Raw genomic sequence first — 17401 nt, forward strand, 5'->3', positions numbered from 1 at the left:
TCTGTAGTCAGTTTGGTTGGCTCTCCATTGGGAAAGTCTCCACCTACCTGGTTATTATTAGTTGTTATTATTAAAGTAGATTGTTGGTGAAAGCCAAGTAAAGGTGCTTTGCATTAGTTTCCAGGGCCTTCTGATTCCCTGTCTCTTGTGTTCTGTTCTTGGTTTTGTTGGAGGCTTGTGAGCTGCACATGGTATGACTTTTGAATGTTCCTGTTTTGATTTTCTAGCAGCGCAACTCACCAGGAAAACCGTATTAGGGTCTTAATGCACCCGTTTATTCTTGCATGTTTCCCCTTGTTTTGGAGCCATGAACCTAATGAAATCATGTTTCTCTGGATTCTGTGAGGGCAGTGTATGATCCACCTCTATTGGGCATATCTCTGCCTCTCCCATTCTATTTTAGGAATAGAAGCTGATTCTGATCATAATCTTGAACTTGTAGGGCCCCAGAATAGCTTTTTTTTTTGGTGGTTGTCCAGCCTCCATCAGGAGCCAGTTGAGTCTTCTACAGTGAGTGGGGGACATCCTCAAGATCCTGTGGCTACTCGTGTTCCCAGCGCAGTGCTGCTTCTTCATCAGTAAGTTGACTGCCTGGCCAGTGGTTCTCCCTTGGTGTGACCTAGAACTTTGAGCACTAGTACCCTATCCTTGGGCTAACCTGGGATATGAAGCTATTTCCTCCATCGCTGGTGGTAGAATCTCATACCCATTGGGGGGTCTGAAATGATTATTGGCTTCCAAGCACAAGAGCTGTGCAGTGTCACTAAATACATAGTCATAATTTGTTATAATAATCATCATTGCTATTTCTTTCTTTTTTCGACCTTGCTGTGCAGCTTGTGCGATCCTAGTTCCCAGACCAGGACTTAAACCCGGGCCCACGGCAGTGAAGGCACCGAGTCTTAACCATTGGACTGCCAGGGAATTCCCCATCATTGCTATTTCTTAACTCTCTCACAGTATGGTTGCACACGTAGCTAGTTGTGCTTTTGAACCAAATCGTAAACTGCTTGATGCTGTCAGGTCTTCCTCACCTATTTTAACCATCTTTTTTAATGTGGCTGGCTTGCCTTTTTGACAGATAGGGTATAAGATTTTTACTGGGGCATAAACACATTCATGCCCTGAATATATAACCATCCTGTTTAGACTGCAGCTTCTTGAAATTGTTTCAGGGAGTAGTGGTTTATCTGAGGACAAAATCCTCTGGGCAGTGTCGTTGTTACTGACCTGCTCTTATAAAATCTTTTCCACTGAGAAGTCAGGTGGATTGATGGCATGCCTGGATCTGGATGTTCAGTCATCCAATCTTGTACCAAGTTTTAAGATGGCCAGTAACTGGCATGGTAGGCTCTAGTTCATCATTACACAGCTGGGCACCTGTGAGGCCTATGCCACCTGTCTCTTCCCTCTTCCATGGGTTAAGGTTAGCTCAGTAGTTACCATACCATATTTCCTTTTATTTAAATTTCCTTTAAATTAAATTTCCTTTAATTTAAGGTACCATCTATTTTAAAATGCATCCCAGTATCAGAGATAAAACTTTTTCCCTCAGTTTTATTGAGAGATAATTGACATACATCACTATATAAATTTAAAGTGTACAGCATGATGGTTTGATTTACATATGCAGGCATACTTTATTTTATTGTGCTTCACAGATATTGTATGTTTTACAAGTTGAAGGTTCGTGGCAATGCTGCGTAGTCAGATGATGGTTAGCATTTTTTAGCAATAAGGTATTTTTAAATTAAGGTATATACTTTGTTTTTTAGACATAATGCTATTGCACACTTAATAGACTACAGTATAGCGTAAATATAACTTCTATATACACTAGGAAACCAAAACATTTGTGTTACTTGCTTTATTGTGATATTGGCTTTCTTGTGGTAGTCTGGAACCAAACCCGTGTTATCTCCAAGGCATGCCTGTATCATGAAATGATTACCACAGTAGGTTTAGCATCCGTTATCTCATATGGAGATACTAAACTTCTAAAATATATGTTTGGGGATCGATGAAATCTAGTTTTAAGGTTAACACTAGAGATTAAAAGATGTAAGGGCTCTTTAGCACTTGGCAAGGCCTAAGCTGGTGCTCTGGCTTCTCAGTAGTTCTGCTCACATGTGTTGTGATGTGGATTCACTGCAGAATCTTGCTGGCCTAGGTCATGACCAGATTCACCCGACTCTTTTCCAGCATACTGCTTTCCCTCTAATAGACATAATTCTTAAGGATGGTGTTGTCATTTTATCCAGTAATACCATAAAATTTTAAAATTTAACACTGCCCTTTTTAGTACCCTTTCTCCCCTGCCTCCTACCTCCTGAAACTTGCTTAATTCCTGATCCTACTTTTATGATGCAGATTTTAGCAGGTGTCATCAACATGCTGGACTGTTCTGTTGCTTGGTATGGCTTTTTTGTTTTGTTTTGTTTTTAATTAATTTATATGTTTTTGGCTGTGTTGGGTCTTTGTTGCTGCGCTCCGGCTTTCTCTAGTTGTGGCGAGCGGGGGCTACTCTTCCTTGTGGTGCGCGGGCTTCTCAATGCAGTGGCTTCTCTTGTTGTAGAGCAGGGGCTCTAGGCGCGCAGGCTTCAGTAGTTGTGGCTCGTGAGCTCTAGAGCGCAGGCTCAGTAGTTGTGGGGCACGGGCTTCGTTGCTCTGCCGCATGTGGGATCTTCCTGGACCAGGGCTCGAACCTGTGTCCCCTGCATTGGCAGGTGGATTCTTAACCACTGCGCCACCAGGGAAGCCCCTTGGTGTGGCTTTGATGGCTTCATTTATTTTTGGAATATTGCTCACGTGTCCCAGAAGCTTTGCTGCAGAACTGTCCGCGCCCATTTGTCTATTTTCCCACATGAAATCAATTCTGTTTAAGCATGTGTCTTTTTATGTTAATGCCCAAAAGCCGTTCATTAAATGTAGATCTTTGAAGTCTGTTATTAAAGACTCCATTTTGCTAACATCTCTGGGTTGCCATTACTCTGAGAGCAGTTGAGGCTGGGGTGTATTTTGTTCTCTGCTAGCAAATGTAAGCTTCTAATGAGTACTGTTCATCTGAAATTTCCAGGCTGCAGAGATAGGGCATGGTCCTGTCTACATCCATCACTGTTTTATGAGGTGTACTCTATTGTTTATAGTGTTTAGAGGCTCACCTAGGAACTCCATCTGTATGTCCAGGCCAATTGAAGCCCGATAGCTGTAACTTTGATTTTATGTGAATCCATTCCTAGGCTTCCTAGGGCTTTAATTGTTTTGGATGGATACAGAAGCCATCGATTGTACCTAATGTCTGTAAGTTATTGGTCTTATTAACCACTTAGCTAATATCTGGCAGTCTTAATTTAATCAGATCTCTAACACTTAAGTTTAAAAGGATTCCCTCAAATCTAGTCAGTGTTTGCTTTCCCTGCCTCACGTTTAAATCTCCCTCTTTGAATTGATATTTTTGTTTATCTCCTTGTGGCTCCCTTCATCCAAATCTTTATTTTCCCAAAGCCTTCATTCTCAGAAGTGGTAGCTTTTTCATTTAAGTCCTTGTGTCAGTGGTGAAGTCCCATGGACCCTGATGGTCAGTCATCTTCTTAAATACAAGCTGACCACCGTGACCTGGCAACGTACCAAGACTGACCTCAAGAAAGTACTGAAACGAAGGGTCTAGGCCTCCCTATTCCTGGCCCTCCATTCTTCAAAGAATCCATTGACCTGTTCTCCCTCCCATCAAAATTATATGTTACCTTGTTCTGAGCCTTAACCAGAACCAGTTATCGCTTCTGCTTTCTCTTCAGAGTTGGGTACTTTAAACTAATAGCTGGCAACTCTGCTGGCAAAGTTCATGGCTTCATAATTTGGACAGTCCCAGTTATTAGCTCTCAAAGAGTGCCCTGACTTTATCTGGTGATGCCTGTTTCACTTGAGAATTCCCAGATCCCTGGATGTCTATCAATCTCATTCTGTCTGGCTGTTTTTCCACCTTGGATGTTGCCCTTAAATTTCTCTTGGTGGGGTGGGGGGTCCGATCGCTTTACAGTTTTTTATTCAGAACTTTAGGCATGGCCCCATATGTAAGTTTTCTGATATATTCTTCCAAATTTAACCTTGTATTTTTATTGCAAACAGCATTGAACGATGTTCTAATTCTCCATGAGGCTACATTGGGGTAGATTACTTTTCCTGAGCTTCTTAATTTGCCCACGTATACTAGTAATAAACGACTATAATCTAAGGTTAACTGAGTGGGTGAGCCCTGATGCCTGCAGTCTGAAAGAGCCTAATTAGCACATAACTTAGTGAATTCCAAGGTTATTTGTTGTTTATCTACATGTCAGGAAAGTGGTGAAAAGACAGTAAGTCCCTGAAAATCCTAGTTTAATAATGTATAGTAACTGTATTTTTTCAGTATTTTAATTTTAATTATGGAAAGACATGCAAGGTAAAAGGCACAGGAAATAACTTTGGCTAAAAAGTATTTCTGTTCTTGACTCTGAGTTCAAAGTAAATTAGCTCTTTTGTTTTCTTTTTTAAATAGGGTTACACATCATTTTGGAATGACTGTATATCATCTGGATTACGTGGCTGTATGTTAATTGAATTAGCGTTGAGAGGAAGGTTACAGCTAGAGGCTTGTGGAATGAGACGTAAAAGTCTGTTAACAAGAAAGGTAAGAGGGGGCCTATATAACATCTCCTTTTTAAAGAGTTTGTGCTGCCTAAAAATGAAGACTTTCTACTAATAGTTTTCTTTTTTATTGAAGTATAGTTGATTTACAATGTTGTGTTACTTTCTGCTTACAGCAAAGTGATTCAGTTATACATATACATGCATTTTTTAAAATATTCTTTTCCATTATGGCTTGTCACAGGATATTGAATATAATTCCCTGCGCTATACAGTAGAACCTTGTTGTTTACTGATAGCTTTCAAAAATTAAAGAAAAGAAGTTGATTTTAAAGTTAAGTCTTTATGGAATCATGTTTCCATATCTTTTCTTGCATCCTTGGGTTTTTGGTTCTTTGCGCATAATGAGTAATGTAATTCATTGTTAGGATCACTGGCCATTGCATTCTACATATTCAGAAAGACTCCAAACTTTATTTGTTGCTCCTGAAAGCCATGATTTGGAAAACTTGACGTAACTACTCAAAAGTGGTATTGTGCAAATTAACTATCCATAGGCTGTTGATCTTTTTGCCAGAATACAAATAGTTTTCAGATCTCTGCCTCTCCACTGTGAAGGTCTGTGTTAATAGAGGTATTATTGACTAGTTTTTAGAATTTCTAACTTTAACCTCAATCTAAAATATTCAAGACTCTTTCTCTTCTAGTCTGTCATTGTTTCTTGGGGGACGTGGGGTGTTTCGAAGCTATTTTTTCCTTAATACACTGTCTTATAATGAAATCCAAAAAGTTTTAGGTGAAAACTGAACATTTCTTGATTGAAATGCCAGAGAGAATAATAATCCTATAGGAAAGAAAGAAATGTATTCTTGAAGGTTGTATGCAAAGTAAACACGGTATGGCAGAAAATATTCCTCGTGGAATATTAAAATTAAATCTAGTCATTTAGAGTCAAATGAGCTGGCATGAGATTAGTTTTGAAGTTACTGTTTTAGATATCTATGTTGTAAAGCAGAATAAAATTTTTATTTGTTTTACTGTGCAACCATAGATTTATGGAGGACAGAAACCTTAAGAATTTGTCATTATAATTATCAATGAAATACACACACTGGTTACTACTAATAGGAGAAATTACAAGTAATTTTACATTAATGTTATGGAGCCCTGACCTAAAGTGGAAAGATTTTGATACTGTTTGTTTGTTTTTTTTTGGAACAGGAACCAGTTTTGTGTTGATTATCAACAAATTATTTGCTCTTTCGTACATTTATTCATTCATCATTTATTTATTTAGTGCTTAAGTCTTCCATGCATTGTGCATGACTCTGGGGATACATTGGAGACCAAGAGACACATGTTCCCTGCCTGCATGGGCTTTTTACTTCAGTCTACTTGTTTGTATGATCTTAACTAGGCAGTTGATAGTCTTTTGGAAAAATACTGCAATATGATTTAATCTATTCATTTAAAAATAATGATTGATTGTATTAAGATAATACATATATGATAGTTATAAAATCAAACTGTACTTAAAGACTTACAACAAAACAAAATAACAGTCTTCTACCTGCCCTTCCCCACTACTTAGTCTTGTTTCTGGGCGGCAGCCATTCTCAGTCCTTGTATTAGTTTTGTAAGGCTGCCTTAGCAAATTACCACAGACTTGGTTGCTTGAAACAACAGACATTAATTTTCTTTACAGTTTTGGAGGCCACAATGTGCTGTTCCTTGTCTCTTCTAGCTTCTGATGGCTTTGAGGCTTTCCTTGGCTTCTGGCTGCATCTCTCTCTGTCCTCTGTTTTTATGTCACCCTCTCCTTTGTATGTCACTCATAAGGACACTTTCATTGCATGTCGGGGCTCATCTGGATAATCCAGGACAATCTCATTTCCAGATATGATTTAACTTAATTTTATCTACAAAGATTTATTGGGGATTAGATTCTGGGGGTTAGGACATGAACAGCTTTTGGGGGTCACCATTCAGCTTGCTACAGTTTTCACTTATTTGGGCATTTACCTCCATATTTCTAAATAAGCTTTTACTGCCATTTCTTGATAAATCAGTTGGAGATGCTCTTCACTTACTTACATCTATTACTTAAAATAGATCAATATTTGTGGGCCTTCCGTGGTGCCGCAGTGGTTAAGAATCCGCCTGCCAATGCAGGGGACATGGGTTTGAGCCCTGGTCCAGGAAGATCCCACATGCCGCGGAGCAACTAAGCCTGTGCGCCACAACTACTGAGCCTGTGCTCTAGAGCCTGCGAGCCACAACTACTGAGCCCACGCGCCTAGAGCCCATGCTCCGCAACAAGAGAAGCCACCGCAATGAGAAGCCTGCGCACCACAATGAAGAGCAGCCCCCGCTCACCGCAACTAGAGAAAGCCCGCACACGGCAACGAAGACCCAGTGCAGCTAAAAAAAATAGATGAATATTTGGCTTTCTTACATACCACTTTTTACCCCTACCTTTCAGTCTTCCTAATAGAGTTATATCATAACTTTTGGCAAAACAGTAATGATTGTTTTATATTGTTACAACTATATTAATACTGTTTTCTGTGGAGTTAAGTTATATCCTATGATTTCCTTTCTTAGATAGTTTTGTTTTTTTTCTAGAGTTAATCCCTTTTTTTAAAGTTTTCTATGTAGCTCTCCTTTTTTCTTACATGCTCCATCAGAGAAAAGTTAGATTATTAATTTTCAAATGCTCATATACATCAGATAACTCCATTAAAATTTGCCTGTGTTCCAGTCTGAACTGGTTATGCTTTGGTTCTACTGGGACTTCCTCTCATTTTTTTTTTTTTTACTGCTTTCAGCCCCCTGTTTTCTGGATCTAATGTTTTCTTCCACCCTCGTGGGAGGAAAATGTTTTGAGACTTTGCATGCCTGAAAATTCCTTTATTGTACCATATTTCTATTTGACAGATTGGCTGGGAATAGAATGTTAGATTTTTCCCACAGAATTTTTAAGGCATTTCCCCATTGCCCTCTAGTATACAGAGTTGCTGTTAGAGTCGGATGCCCTTCTGATTGTCATTCTCTGTATGATACCTGTTTTTCCTTCTCTGGAAGCATGTAAGATCTTCTGTTTATCTCTAGTGTTCTGAAATTGTGTAATATGCCTTGATGTGGGTCTTTTAAAATTCACTGTGCTTGGGCTTCTTCAATCTAGAAATGTGTGTCTTTTGATTTTGGAAAGTTTTATTTCTTGTATCTTCACTCTGTTTCTAGAACTGTATAAGGTGGAGTGGACCTCTTGGTCCACTTGTTATTTTTCTTTCTGGTTTGTTTCCTAGCTTTTTTGGGATATAATTGACATTCTCGTGGTCTCTCTTACCTTTTAATCCTCTGTTGAGTTTTTTATTGTGGCTTTCATGTTTTTGATTTCCAGGAACCGTTTTCTGTATCGTGGCTTCTTATTCTTCTTGTTCTATGGATGTAAGATTTTCTTTTAAATCCCTGAGGATATTACTGCTCTTTTGAGAATTTTCTTTATCTGTGTTATCTGTTTCTTCATTTCTTATTTTCTCTTTTGGTCTCTTCCTTGTTGAAGACTTTCAAGTGTCTTGTCATCCTTGGTTATTTGTTTATATTTAAGAATGAGGCTTGTCCTCCAAGAAGAAAAACCCTAAATATAAATTATATGTGTGGGCAGGAATATTTACTAGTGGGCCACACATTGCTGAATTTTGTTAAGGAGTTGGAACTTGCTGTGAGTTATTGAAGATTTTTAAGCAGAAGCTGGAATGTCATGCTAAGATTTACCTTTAGAACGATCAGTGAGGAGTATGGATTGAAAAAGGCTAAAACTAGTTCAGGGAAGCTAGTTAGGAAACTTAATCCAAGGAAAGTTAATCAGATTAGGTAGATTAGAATGATTGCAGAGGTGATGGAGAAAAATAGTCCATCTGAGAGAGATTTGGGGGGCAGAATTTCATAAGAAAAGAGGTCCAACTATACCCAGCTTATTGTCACCATGAGACCATTCTCAAAGGGGTGGGCATGCACTGGGTTTTGAGGCCAGATGGAAGTAGATTTAGGGAGTAAGCGAGAGGTAAGAAGTGGTGGCATGACCATAGCATATAGACATACAACTTTTTCTCCCAAAGCTCTCCTTTCTTTTTTCTTATTCTCTCTGACTCCCTACTAAAAGCATGGTGTAGAATAGTACTTTCCAATCAAACTGTCTGTGATGATGAAGATGTTCTATATCTGCACTGTCCAGGATGGTAGCCACTAGCCACATATGGCTATGAGCCAGACACTTGAAATGTGGTTAGTGCAAATTGAGACATGCTGTAAATAAAAACACACTGGATGTTTGAAGACTTACTATGGAAAAATAAGAATGTAAAACAATCTCAATTTAAGAATATTTATTACATGTCAGTATTTTGGCTATGGTGGGTTAAATCAGATATATTAAAATTAATTTCACCTGTTTTCATTTTTTAAAATATACTAAAAATTTTTTAAATAGATTTGTGCCTTGTATTTCTGGTCCTAATTATATTTCCATTGGGTCATGTTGTCTCAGTTACTGTATTTTTTTTTTAACCTTTCATAAGATTGAGCAAAAAGGAAAGGACGTATTGTCAAGGACAAGTTTGAGGGAAGACTCCCATTTTTAAAATAATACTGTTAAATTTCATAACATCTTAACAGGTAATGTAAAGTAATATAACAAATTCAACTTTGATATTATAGAATTTCAACTAGAAATTTGTTGTTTAGCCAAGAACGTTATTGAAGGCTGTAAAGATCTGGTACTTGGTTAAAGCAGTGTAGCGTTTTCTTCTCTCATACCCTTCCTCTGGTTTTTCTACTCTTAAAGTGGATTCTGTATCCACCTTAACTTAGAGTTTTGTAGTATTTAAAAGTTTTATGTAATCAGAACTATTGGTATTTTCAAGGATTCTGCTTGTTGTCACAATTTTGAGAAAACTTTCTCATCACCTCAATTATATTTCATATATACATCTTTATCTTTTATTGTGGTATAAGCTCTGAGGAGCCAGTTGTTTTATTATTATATCTACTGAAAAATTAATTTCTCTGCTGTTGTGAGATGCCACCTTTATATTCAATTCTTATGTATAATTGAGTCTGTTTCTATAACTAATAAATGTTTAAAAAATGAATTTCTGCATCAAATAGCCCAAGGTTTAGCAGTAAAAGAAATTACGATGAGTATAAACTGTTCTACCATTTTGCTTTCCTAATTATTGCACAGTAGCTAAATTTTCGTTTATGATTGTGGCTAAGGTTAAATATTGGATTTCCTTAGTATGGAATTAGTTTAAAATCTGAACTTTGATACTGTATGAACACTTGGGGCTTTAAGCATAATGAAGTGTTTGCATAATTGTTTAAGTTTTTTGTTTAAAAGGATCAAGTAGATCATGTGATTCTTATTGATTACATTTTAGGTGATTTGTAAGTCAGATGCTCCAACAGGGGATGTTCTTCTTGATGAAGCTCTAAAGCACGTTAAGGAGACTCAGCCTCCAGAAACGGTCCAGAACTGGATTGAATTACTTAGTGGTAAGCTTCTGTGTATAAACTAAAAACTGAATTCTCTGAAAGATTTTTGTAAAAGTTTAAAATCATTTTGAAAGGAACTTAGACAAAATAGCCAAAAGCTTGTTTAGTTAGTTAGGCAATCTTGAAAGTTAATCAGTCACTAAATAGGGAAAATAGTGGTTTTTAAAATTTTATCACCTTTAACAAAAGTGAGCAGATGTGAATCAGATATAGTGTACTTCCTTAGCTTCCTCAGCTCCTGCCATTCTTTGTCAAAATTACTTCATGCTGCCTTATTCTGGATAGGCTAGGTTAAGCTGTGGTAACAAACAACCCTAAAACCTCAGTGGCTTAAAACAACAGTTTATCTCTCACTCGTACTGTAAATCAGTCACAGGCCACTTCATTCTCATTTTGGCAGCTGGGCAGATGGAGCTGCCACCATCTGGGGCATTGTCAGTCACTAGTGTAAAGGAAAGAAGAGAATAACAGATCACCCAGGCTCTTAAATTTCTGCTCAGAAATGACGTGTGGTGCAGGTTTCATTGGTCAGAGCAAAAGTCACATGGCCTCCCCTAACTTCAAGGAGACAGGAAGTGCAGCTGTAGGAAGGAACACCTACTTGGTTGATAGCACTAATGACTACATTTATTTTAAAGTTACTTGTGTATTTGTCTAATCTTCTAGATAGTAAACTCCTGGAGTATAGGAACTGAGTTAGCTTGTTGTTCCTCTCTACTGTTAGCATACATCTATGCTCATTTACATTTCATGTTCAAATATATTGCTATTTAGACTGTTTTAAAAACGTTTGGAGGTCGTCAGAGATTGGTAATTAACATGATGTCATTTTTCTCACTTATAAATAGAGTTTCTAAAGTAATAGTTGTATTATGAAGATATTCTTATATCAGTAAAAGATTGAGTTTTGAGTGTTTGTTTATTTATAATGTGAATACACATATTCCAAACTTAGGTAGTAGGACAATAAATGGGCACTTTATACTATGGCAGGGTTCATTCTTCCTTCTTATTGGTAGAGAACATAAGCTTATTCACAAGTTTGTCTTGATAATTTTTTTTGTGTGTGTGGTACACGGGCCTCTCACTGTTGTGGCCTCTCCCATTGTGGAGCACAGGCTCTGGACGCGCAGGCTCAGCGGCCATGGCTCACGGGCCTAGCCGCTGCGTGGCATGTGGGATCTCCCCGGACCGGGGCACGAACCCGTGTCCCCTGCATCGGCAGGCGGACTCTCAACCGCTGCACCGCCAGGGAAGCCCTGTCTTGATAATTTTGAGGGTTTTTTTTTTTTTGACCACCCTCTTGTAGATCTGCTGATAACTTTGTTTTTACCTCATTGAGTAAGAGAAACTTTAATGTGACCCTTTTTCCTTCTTTGTGGTTGTGATATTGATGTCGTCTTCAATTACAATTTTTTTTGTAGGAAATCTTTTAAAATTACTTTACCCATTTGATGAAAGTTTGTTTGGTTACAGCTAGGTACTTACACGGCACATACCAAGACTATATGTCACAGTGCTCAGAACATTGTCAGCCCTCTTTGGGTGAGCCTTCCACCTATTCAGCAAACTGTGGCCAGCTGACAAAGACTCAGTGAGGGTATGATGTTAACTCCATATGTTAAATATTAGCAAATATGATTTTTTTGAGATAAAAATAGAAGTGCTAGTACCTTCTGACTGATGGATCATTTCTACACTCTCTGGAGTTCACTGGCCTAAGCAGTCTTTGTGCTGTGCTCATGTTGTGCTGCTGTTGTTGGCCAGTACCACTTCCGGTGGTGCAAATTAGAATTTGTAATTAGGTTCTCAGCTGACCAAAAGGAGGGTTTCTCAAGTTGTAGTTACTTTTTTGGGAGGTAAGTCAGGTAAGTCAGAGTGCTAAAGTTCTTTTTATGGAATATAGTTTGTCTTGCCTTAACGTTAGTGTTTTTGATATCCACTTTGGTGCCACTTAGCACGTGGAGGTGTTTTCAGATGCTTCATCCATCAACAGTCTCTTTATCTTACATCATATATGTTAATGGCACATTGGGATTTGGGTTAATAATATATCTTAGACCACTGGATTTCCTTTGTTATGTACGCATGGTACATAGGGAGTATGGCTTGCAAAGAGTTGAATCTCACCGTTTAAGGTGGCTGTATATGTCTTAAACTTTACCTGTTATGTAACATTTTATGCATGTAGCTTATCCAGTACTCAGTGTGTATGATAAATGAAAGTGGTTTTCAACTTGAGCTGTGTGAACTGTTCTCACTTGGTTGAGTGAAAGGAGGGCAGAAGTCTATATAAGCTTTTCTCAAAAGTATTAAATATAATTAAGATTTTGTGAAACAGAGTGTCCATTTGAGTTAGGAATTTGTGTAAACCAAGAAGCTAATACTAAGAAAGTGGTTTTTAAATTTTTTTAAACAACATCCTGTGAAGCTTAGGATGGCTGTAAATGCCAAAATATCACCTATAGCACTTTGGTTGCATGTTCCTGATGTATAATAGGAATGACCTGTAATTTCAGCATAAAAGAAAGGAATCTAGAGTGGGAGAAGGAGAAAAAAGCACATTTCTTTTAAATTAAGAAAATATCTACTTCCCACCTCGTTAAAGTACTGCTAGTGCTTGCTGATTTTTAATAAAAAATATGTATCCAACCTAACACCATTTTAATCATTTTTAAGGGTTCAGTTCTGTGGGTCAGTTTGTTGATTTAAAATCTTTTAGTTGCTTCAAAATAATGAGTGGTATCAAATACCAGTTATTGCAGCAATGCTGATGTAGGTACTATGAAACTTAAAAAGAAGTGCTTCCATACTAAAAGAATCTTAAAATTCTTTTGCAGAACAGTTGTATATTTCTATCTGTCTATTTATTTACTTATTTAGGCTGCGCTGGGTCTTCGTTGAGGCATGCGGGATCTTTAGTTGCAGCATGCATGCAGTATCTAGTTCCCCGACCAGGGATCAAACCTGGGCCCCCTGCAGTTGGGAGCGCGGAGTTTTACCCACTGGACCACTAGGGAAGTCCCCAGTTGTGTATTTCTAATAACAGATTAATAACAGATTAGACTTTAACAGTATGGTTCTTTGAAAGTGCAGTAGCCCAGAGAAAAGAAATCCTTGGGAGCTTTAGTAGTTGGAGGAAGTGGAACTTGGATTGGGCCTTTAAAAGGTAAAACTGAGACAGAAAGAAGGAAATGTTCCTGTTCAGAGGGATTAGAGGGGGTGGTAAAATTGGTGGACCTATCCTTACACAGTTAAGTCTGTACTTGTTACTAGGTTTTCAAAACTATGTATTGTACTGTATTGTTGAGGGATATGTGCATAGGTGGTGAGACTATATGTAAAGAAAAAAGAATGATTAACCTAAGTTTGTTTGGTGGTTACCTCTGAGGCAGAGAAGACACAAGGGAAGCATCTAAGGTCTTGATGAAACTTGCTTCTTTACCTGGGGTGGGAGGATGGATACCCAGGGGTTCATCTTACTGTTATTTACAGTGTGCATATATACATGTTAAGATTACTGATATTTAAATATTATATATATCGTTAATTTAAGAAATTAATAAATATGTGTATTTGAGGCAAAGAGTAAAAAGTTTAAAGACTACTTTCTGTTTTCAAGAATAGTATTTTTTGCTTTCTGAAGGCTTAAGACATGTAATTGATCAGTTGGTCACAAGGTGTCGCTAGACTGCCAAATATATGAACAAAGCTGCTTTTTTGTTTTTTGTAACATGATGTCAAGGAAGATGGAAGTTTTTTGTAGTGAAGTTATTTAGGTGCCTGCTAGTATGTCATTTTCACTGAAATAATTGTTGGGCAGTGGGATATAAATAACCTTTGAAGAACTTTTCCTCTCTGTGTATACTTCTCACAGTTTCCTTTATAAAAGAGTTAACTATAAATAAATTCTATACATTAAAAATTTGCTTGTAGAACTTATAAAGTCTTTTTTGCATAGTGAGTAATTTAGGATGAATGACAATATGGATCACAGTAACATCTTTTAATCTAGAATTCTGAACATTATTCCTCCATTGGGGGTTTGTTACAGTATATTTAAAAGATATTCAACATTCTGCTTCAATTGAAGCAGCTAAATCTTTTAGTAGATAGTATAGGTTAAACCTTTATTGTGTCTTCTCTTCACTTAACCAACTCCCCTCCTCCCATCCTAGTTTATACTGTTGTCTTAAGTATGCTAGTCTCAGGGGTAACTTTATTCTTTGGATTTAGATTAATTTGGTTCTTTTAAAATAAAAGACAGAAGTGTAAATCAACTAAAATAAAAAAAATTAAAAAAAAAAAAGCCCAAATAGAAAAAAAATAAAATAAAAGGCAGAAATGTCAGGATGCCAAGACACTTTGACCACTCAGTTATTTATTTATTTCTTTTTGTTTGTTTGTTTATATTTGGCTGCATTGGGTCTTTGTTGCTGCACATGGGTTTTCTCTAGTTGCAGCGAGCAGGGGCTACTCTTTCATTGTGGTGCACAGGCTTCTCATTGCAGTGGCTTCTCTTGATGTGCAGCACAGGCTCTAGGCGCGTGGGCTTTAGTAGTTGTGGCACACGGGCTTAGTTGCTCCGCGGCATCTGGGATCTTACTGGACCAGGGCTCGAACCCGTGTCCCCTGCCTTGGCAGGTGGATTCTTAACCACTGTACCACCAGGGAAGTCCCACCACTCAGTTATTTTATTGTGCCTTTTTTGGGGTGTTCAAAATAGTATCAAACAACATTTACATAATACCCATACTGGTTCAGCTTTCTGCTTAGGGGATTTTTTCATTTTTAAAATATATCTGAGGAAAGCTGAATAACATTTTTGTTGGAGTGGGCACACAAGATTTGCCTGTTTCCAGGGAACTGCATCAAAAGATGATGATGTCTGAGTCCTTTTTTGTTACTTCCTCCGAGGCAGAAATAATTGCCCATAAGAAGGTCCAGTCATAAATGGAACACATTATTTGAAGGTTGGTCTGTGTTCAGGCTCTACTCTTTCTTAGTAGCAACACTAAACTAAGGTAGCATATTTTGGATTTGAGGAATTTGTCACAGGAACTTTGTAATAAGCATTACTTGTTCTATTGGGTGCAGTATGTACGATTTAATTGTGGATAAGGTGTGGATAAACCTTATTAGCATGACTTCAGTACAATAGACAGTAAGTTATAAACTGCTAATACCATTTATTTCCAATGAGAGGAAAAAATCATTATATAGAAGCATCAGAGGGATTTCTGTTATTTTTAGGTCTGTAAAGAGAAATTGACCTATAAGTTTCTTAGAATAATCTTAACCCCCCACACCCCACCCCAGCAATTGTTTGAGAATAGATAGCCAAGATGTTTTCTGAGACATAAAATAACTTCCTCATTGACTAGTGAGTTGCCAGGGAATAGTACTTCTTTGATAACTGACGGATTATTATTATGAGTATAGTTAATTAATTAACCTTGGATTTGAACTATAGTTTTTTATGGGCTTTTACATAAATTTGGCTATTGATTATTTTGTGTTTATTAGTTTGAATTTCCAAGTCATTTAAGAATGTCAGAAAACACAACCTAGCTAATTCTAGCCTGGTGCCTTAGGCTGCCTACCATGTGCCAGTGATATTAGAAAACACAAAACAGGGCTTCCCTGGTGGTGCAGTGGTTGAGAGTCTGCCTGCTGATGCAGGGGACATGGGTTCGTGTCCCGGTCTGGGAAGATCCCACACGGCTGGGCCCGTGAACCGTGGTCGCTGAGCCTGCGCGTCCGGAGCCTGTGCTCCACAACAGGAGAGGCCACAAGGGTGAGAGGCCCGCGTACCGCAAAAAAAAAAAAAAAAAAAAAAAAAAAAAACAAAACCCAAACTGTCTGGTGAAAGTTACGGCAGGCATTTATTGGGGAGACAGTGGGTTGGTACAGCAATTGAAAAATGAAAGTCATAACTAACCTTTGAAAGATGCGTGCCCTTAACATCAAACTCAAGTAATTTCTTATTCCTCTGGGCTCTTGGTTCATATTGTTTTTATGGCCCTATTTACATCTTATTCTAGCCAGTTCAGTACAGTTAGTTGTTATATTATGAATGTTCCCTTCCTTTGATTTAAAATTTCTAGAGTTAGAAATATGTTACTAGGACTTCCCTGGTGGCGCAGTGGTTAGGAATCTGCCCGCCAATGCAGGGGACACGGGTTCAAGCCCTGGTCCGGGAAGATCCCACATGCCACGGAGCAACTAAGCCCGTGCACCACAACTACTGAGCCTGTGCTCTAGAGCCTGTGAGCCACAACTACTGAGCTTGCGTGCCACAACTACCGAAGCCTGCGCACCTAGAGCCCGCGCTCCACAACAAGAGAAGCCACCGCAATGAGAAGCCCGTGCACCGCAACGAAGAGTAGCCCCCGCTTGTCGCAACTAGAGAAAGCCTGTGTGCAGCACCGAAGACCCAACGCAGCCAAAAATAAATAAATTAAATAAATAAATTAAAAAAAAAAGAAATATGTTACTAATGTCTGCATTTTCAGTACCTAGTATGATTTTTTTAGACCATTATAAATAGGATAAACTCTTTCTGCCAAAGTGCTGATTCTGCACATGGATAAATAATAATAGCTAACGTTTATTGCGAGCTTACCATGTACCAGGCTCTATTCTAAGAACTTGATATGTCTTTAACTTAACTTAATCCTTGTAATAACCCTTGTGAGCTGGAAAGAGTTGTTTTCGTCGCTTTACAGATGAAAAGACAGAGGAATAGGTAAGAAGCCTTGCCCAGGGTTGCACTGCTAGGAAATGACCAAATTGGAATTCAAATCCAAACAGTCTGGCTCCAGAACTTTGCTCTTATAACCTATTATGCTGTAGTGCTTCATCAAGTAACTGTTAATGATTTCTCTTTTTTTGTTGTTTTTTGTTTTTGTTAATGATTTCTTAACATTAAATGTAAGTGTGGGCTAATTTAACACCAGAAATTGAAAGGAAGTAGAATTTCATTTATTATTGAGTTATATTTTTCTTTTATACTATTAAGTTTTAAAATCTAATAGGGCCCCAAATATATTTCAGCTCTTTTACTTTTTGAAGTTATCAAGGAAATTGAATGCAATGATTGTTTTTCTTTTTGTGGAAGCTGATTTGCCAGGGTTTTTTATTTGAAAAGTTTATCTTGTTTTCTTTATTTTTATTTTTTGCTTTTAATCTTTTTTTTTTTTTTTTTTTTTTTTTTTTTTTT

The 17401-nt window shown here is 37.8% G+C and overlaps 1 protein-coding gene across 1 annotated transcript in view; it reads left to right on the top strand.

Annotated features, from left to right (window-relative positions):
• Nucleotides 1-17401, top strand: part of GOLPH3 (golgi phosphoprotein 3) — a 53210-nt gene that overhangs the window by 30841 nt on the left and 4968 nt on the right. Inside the window, exons 2-3 of the mRNA XM_007453361.1 lie at nt 4535-4666; nt 10065-10179. Of these exons, the coding sequence (XP_007453423.1) occupies nt 4535-4666; nt 10065-10179 (247 nt within the window). The remainder of the gene's footprint in view (nt 1-4534; nt 4667-10064; nt 10180-17401) is intronic.

This window comes from Lipotes vexillifer, unplaced genomic scaffold, assembly GCF_000442215.2.
Source record: "Lipotes vexillifer unplaced genomic scaffold, Lipotes_vexillifer_v1.1 scaffold522, whole genome shotgun sequence".
Taxonomy (NCBI): Eukaryota; Metazoa; Chordata; class Mammalia; order Artiodactyla; family Lipotidae; genus Lipotes; species Lipotes vexillifer.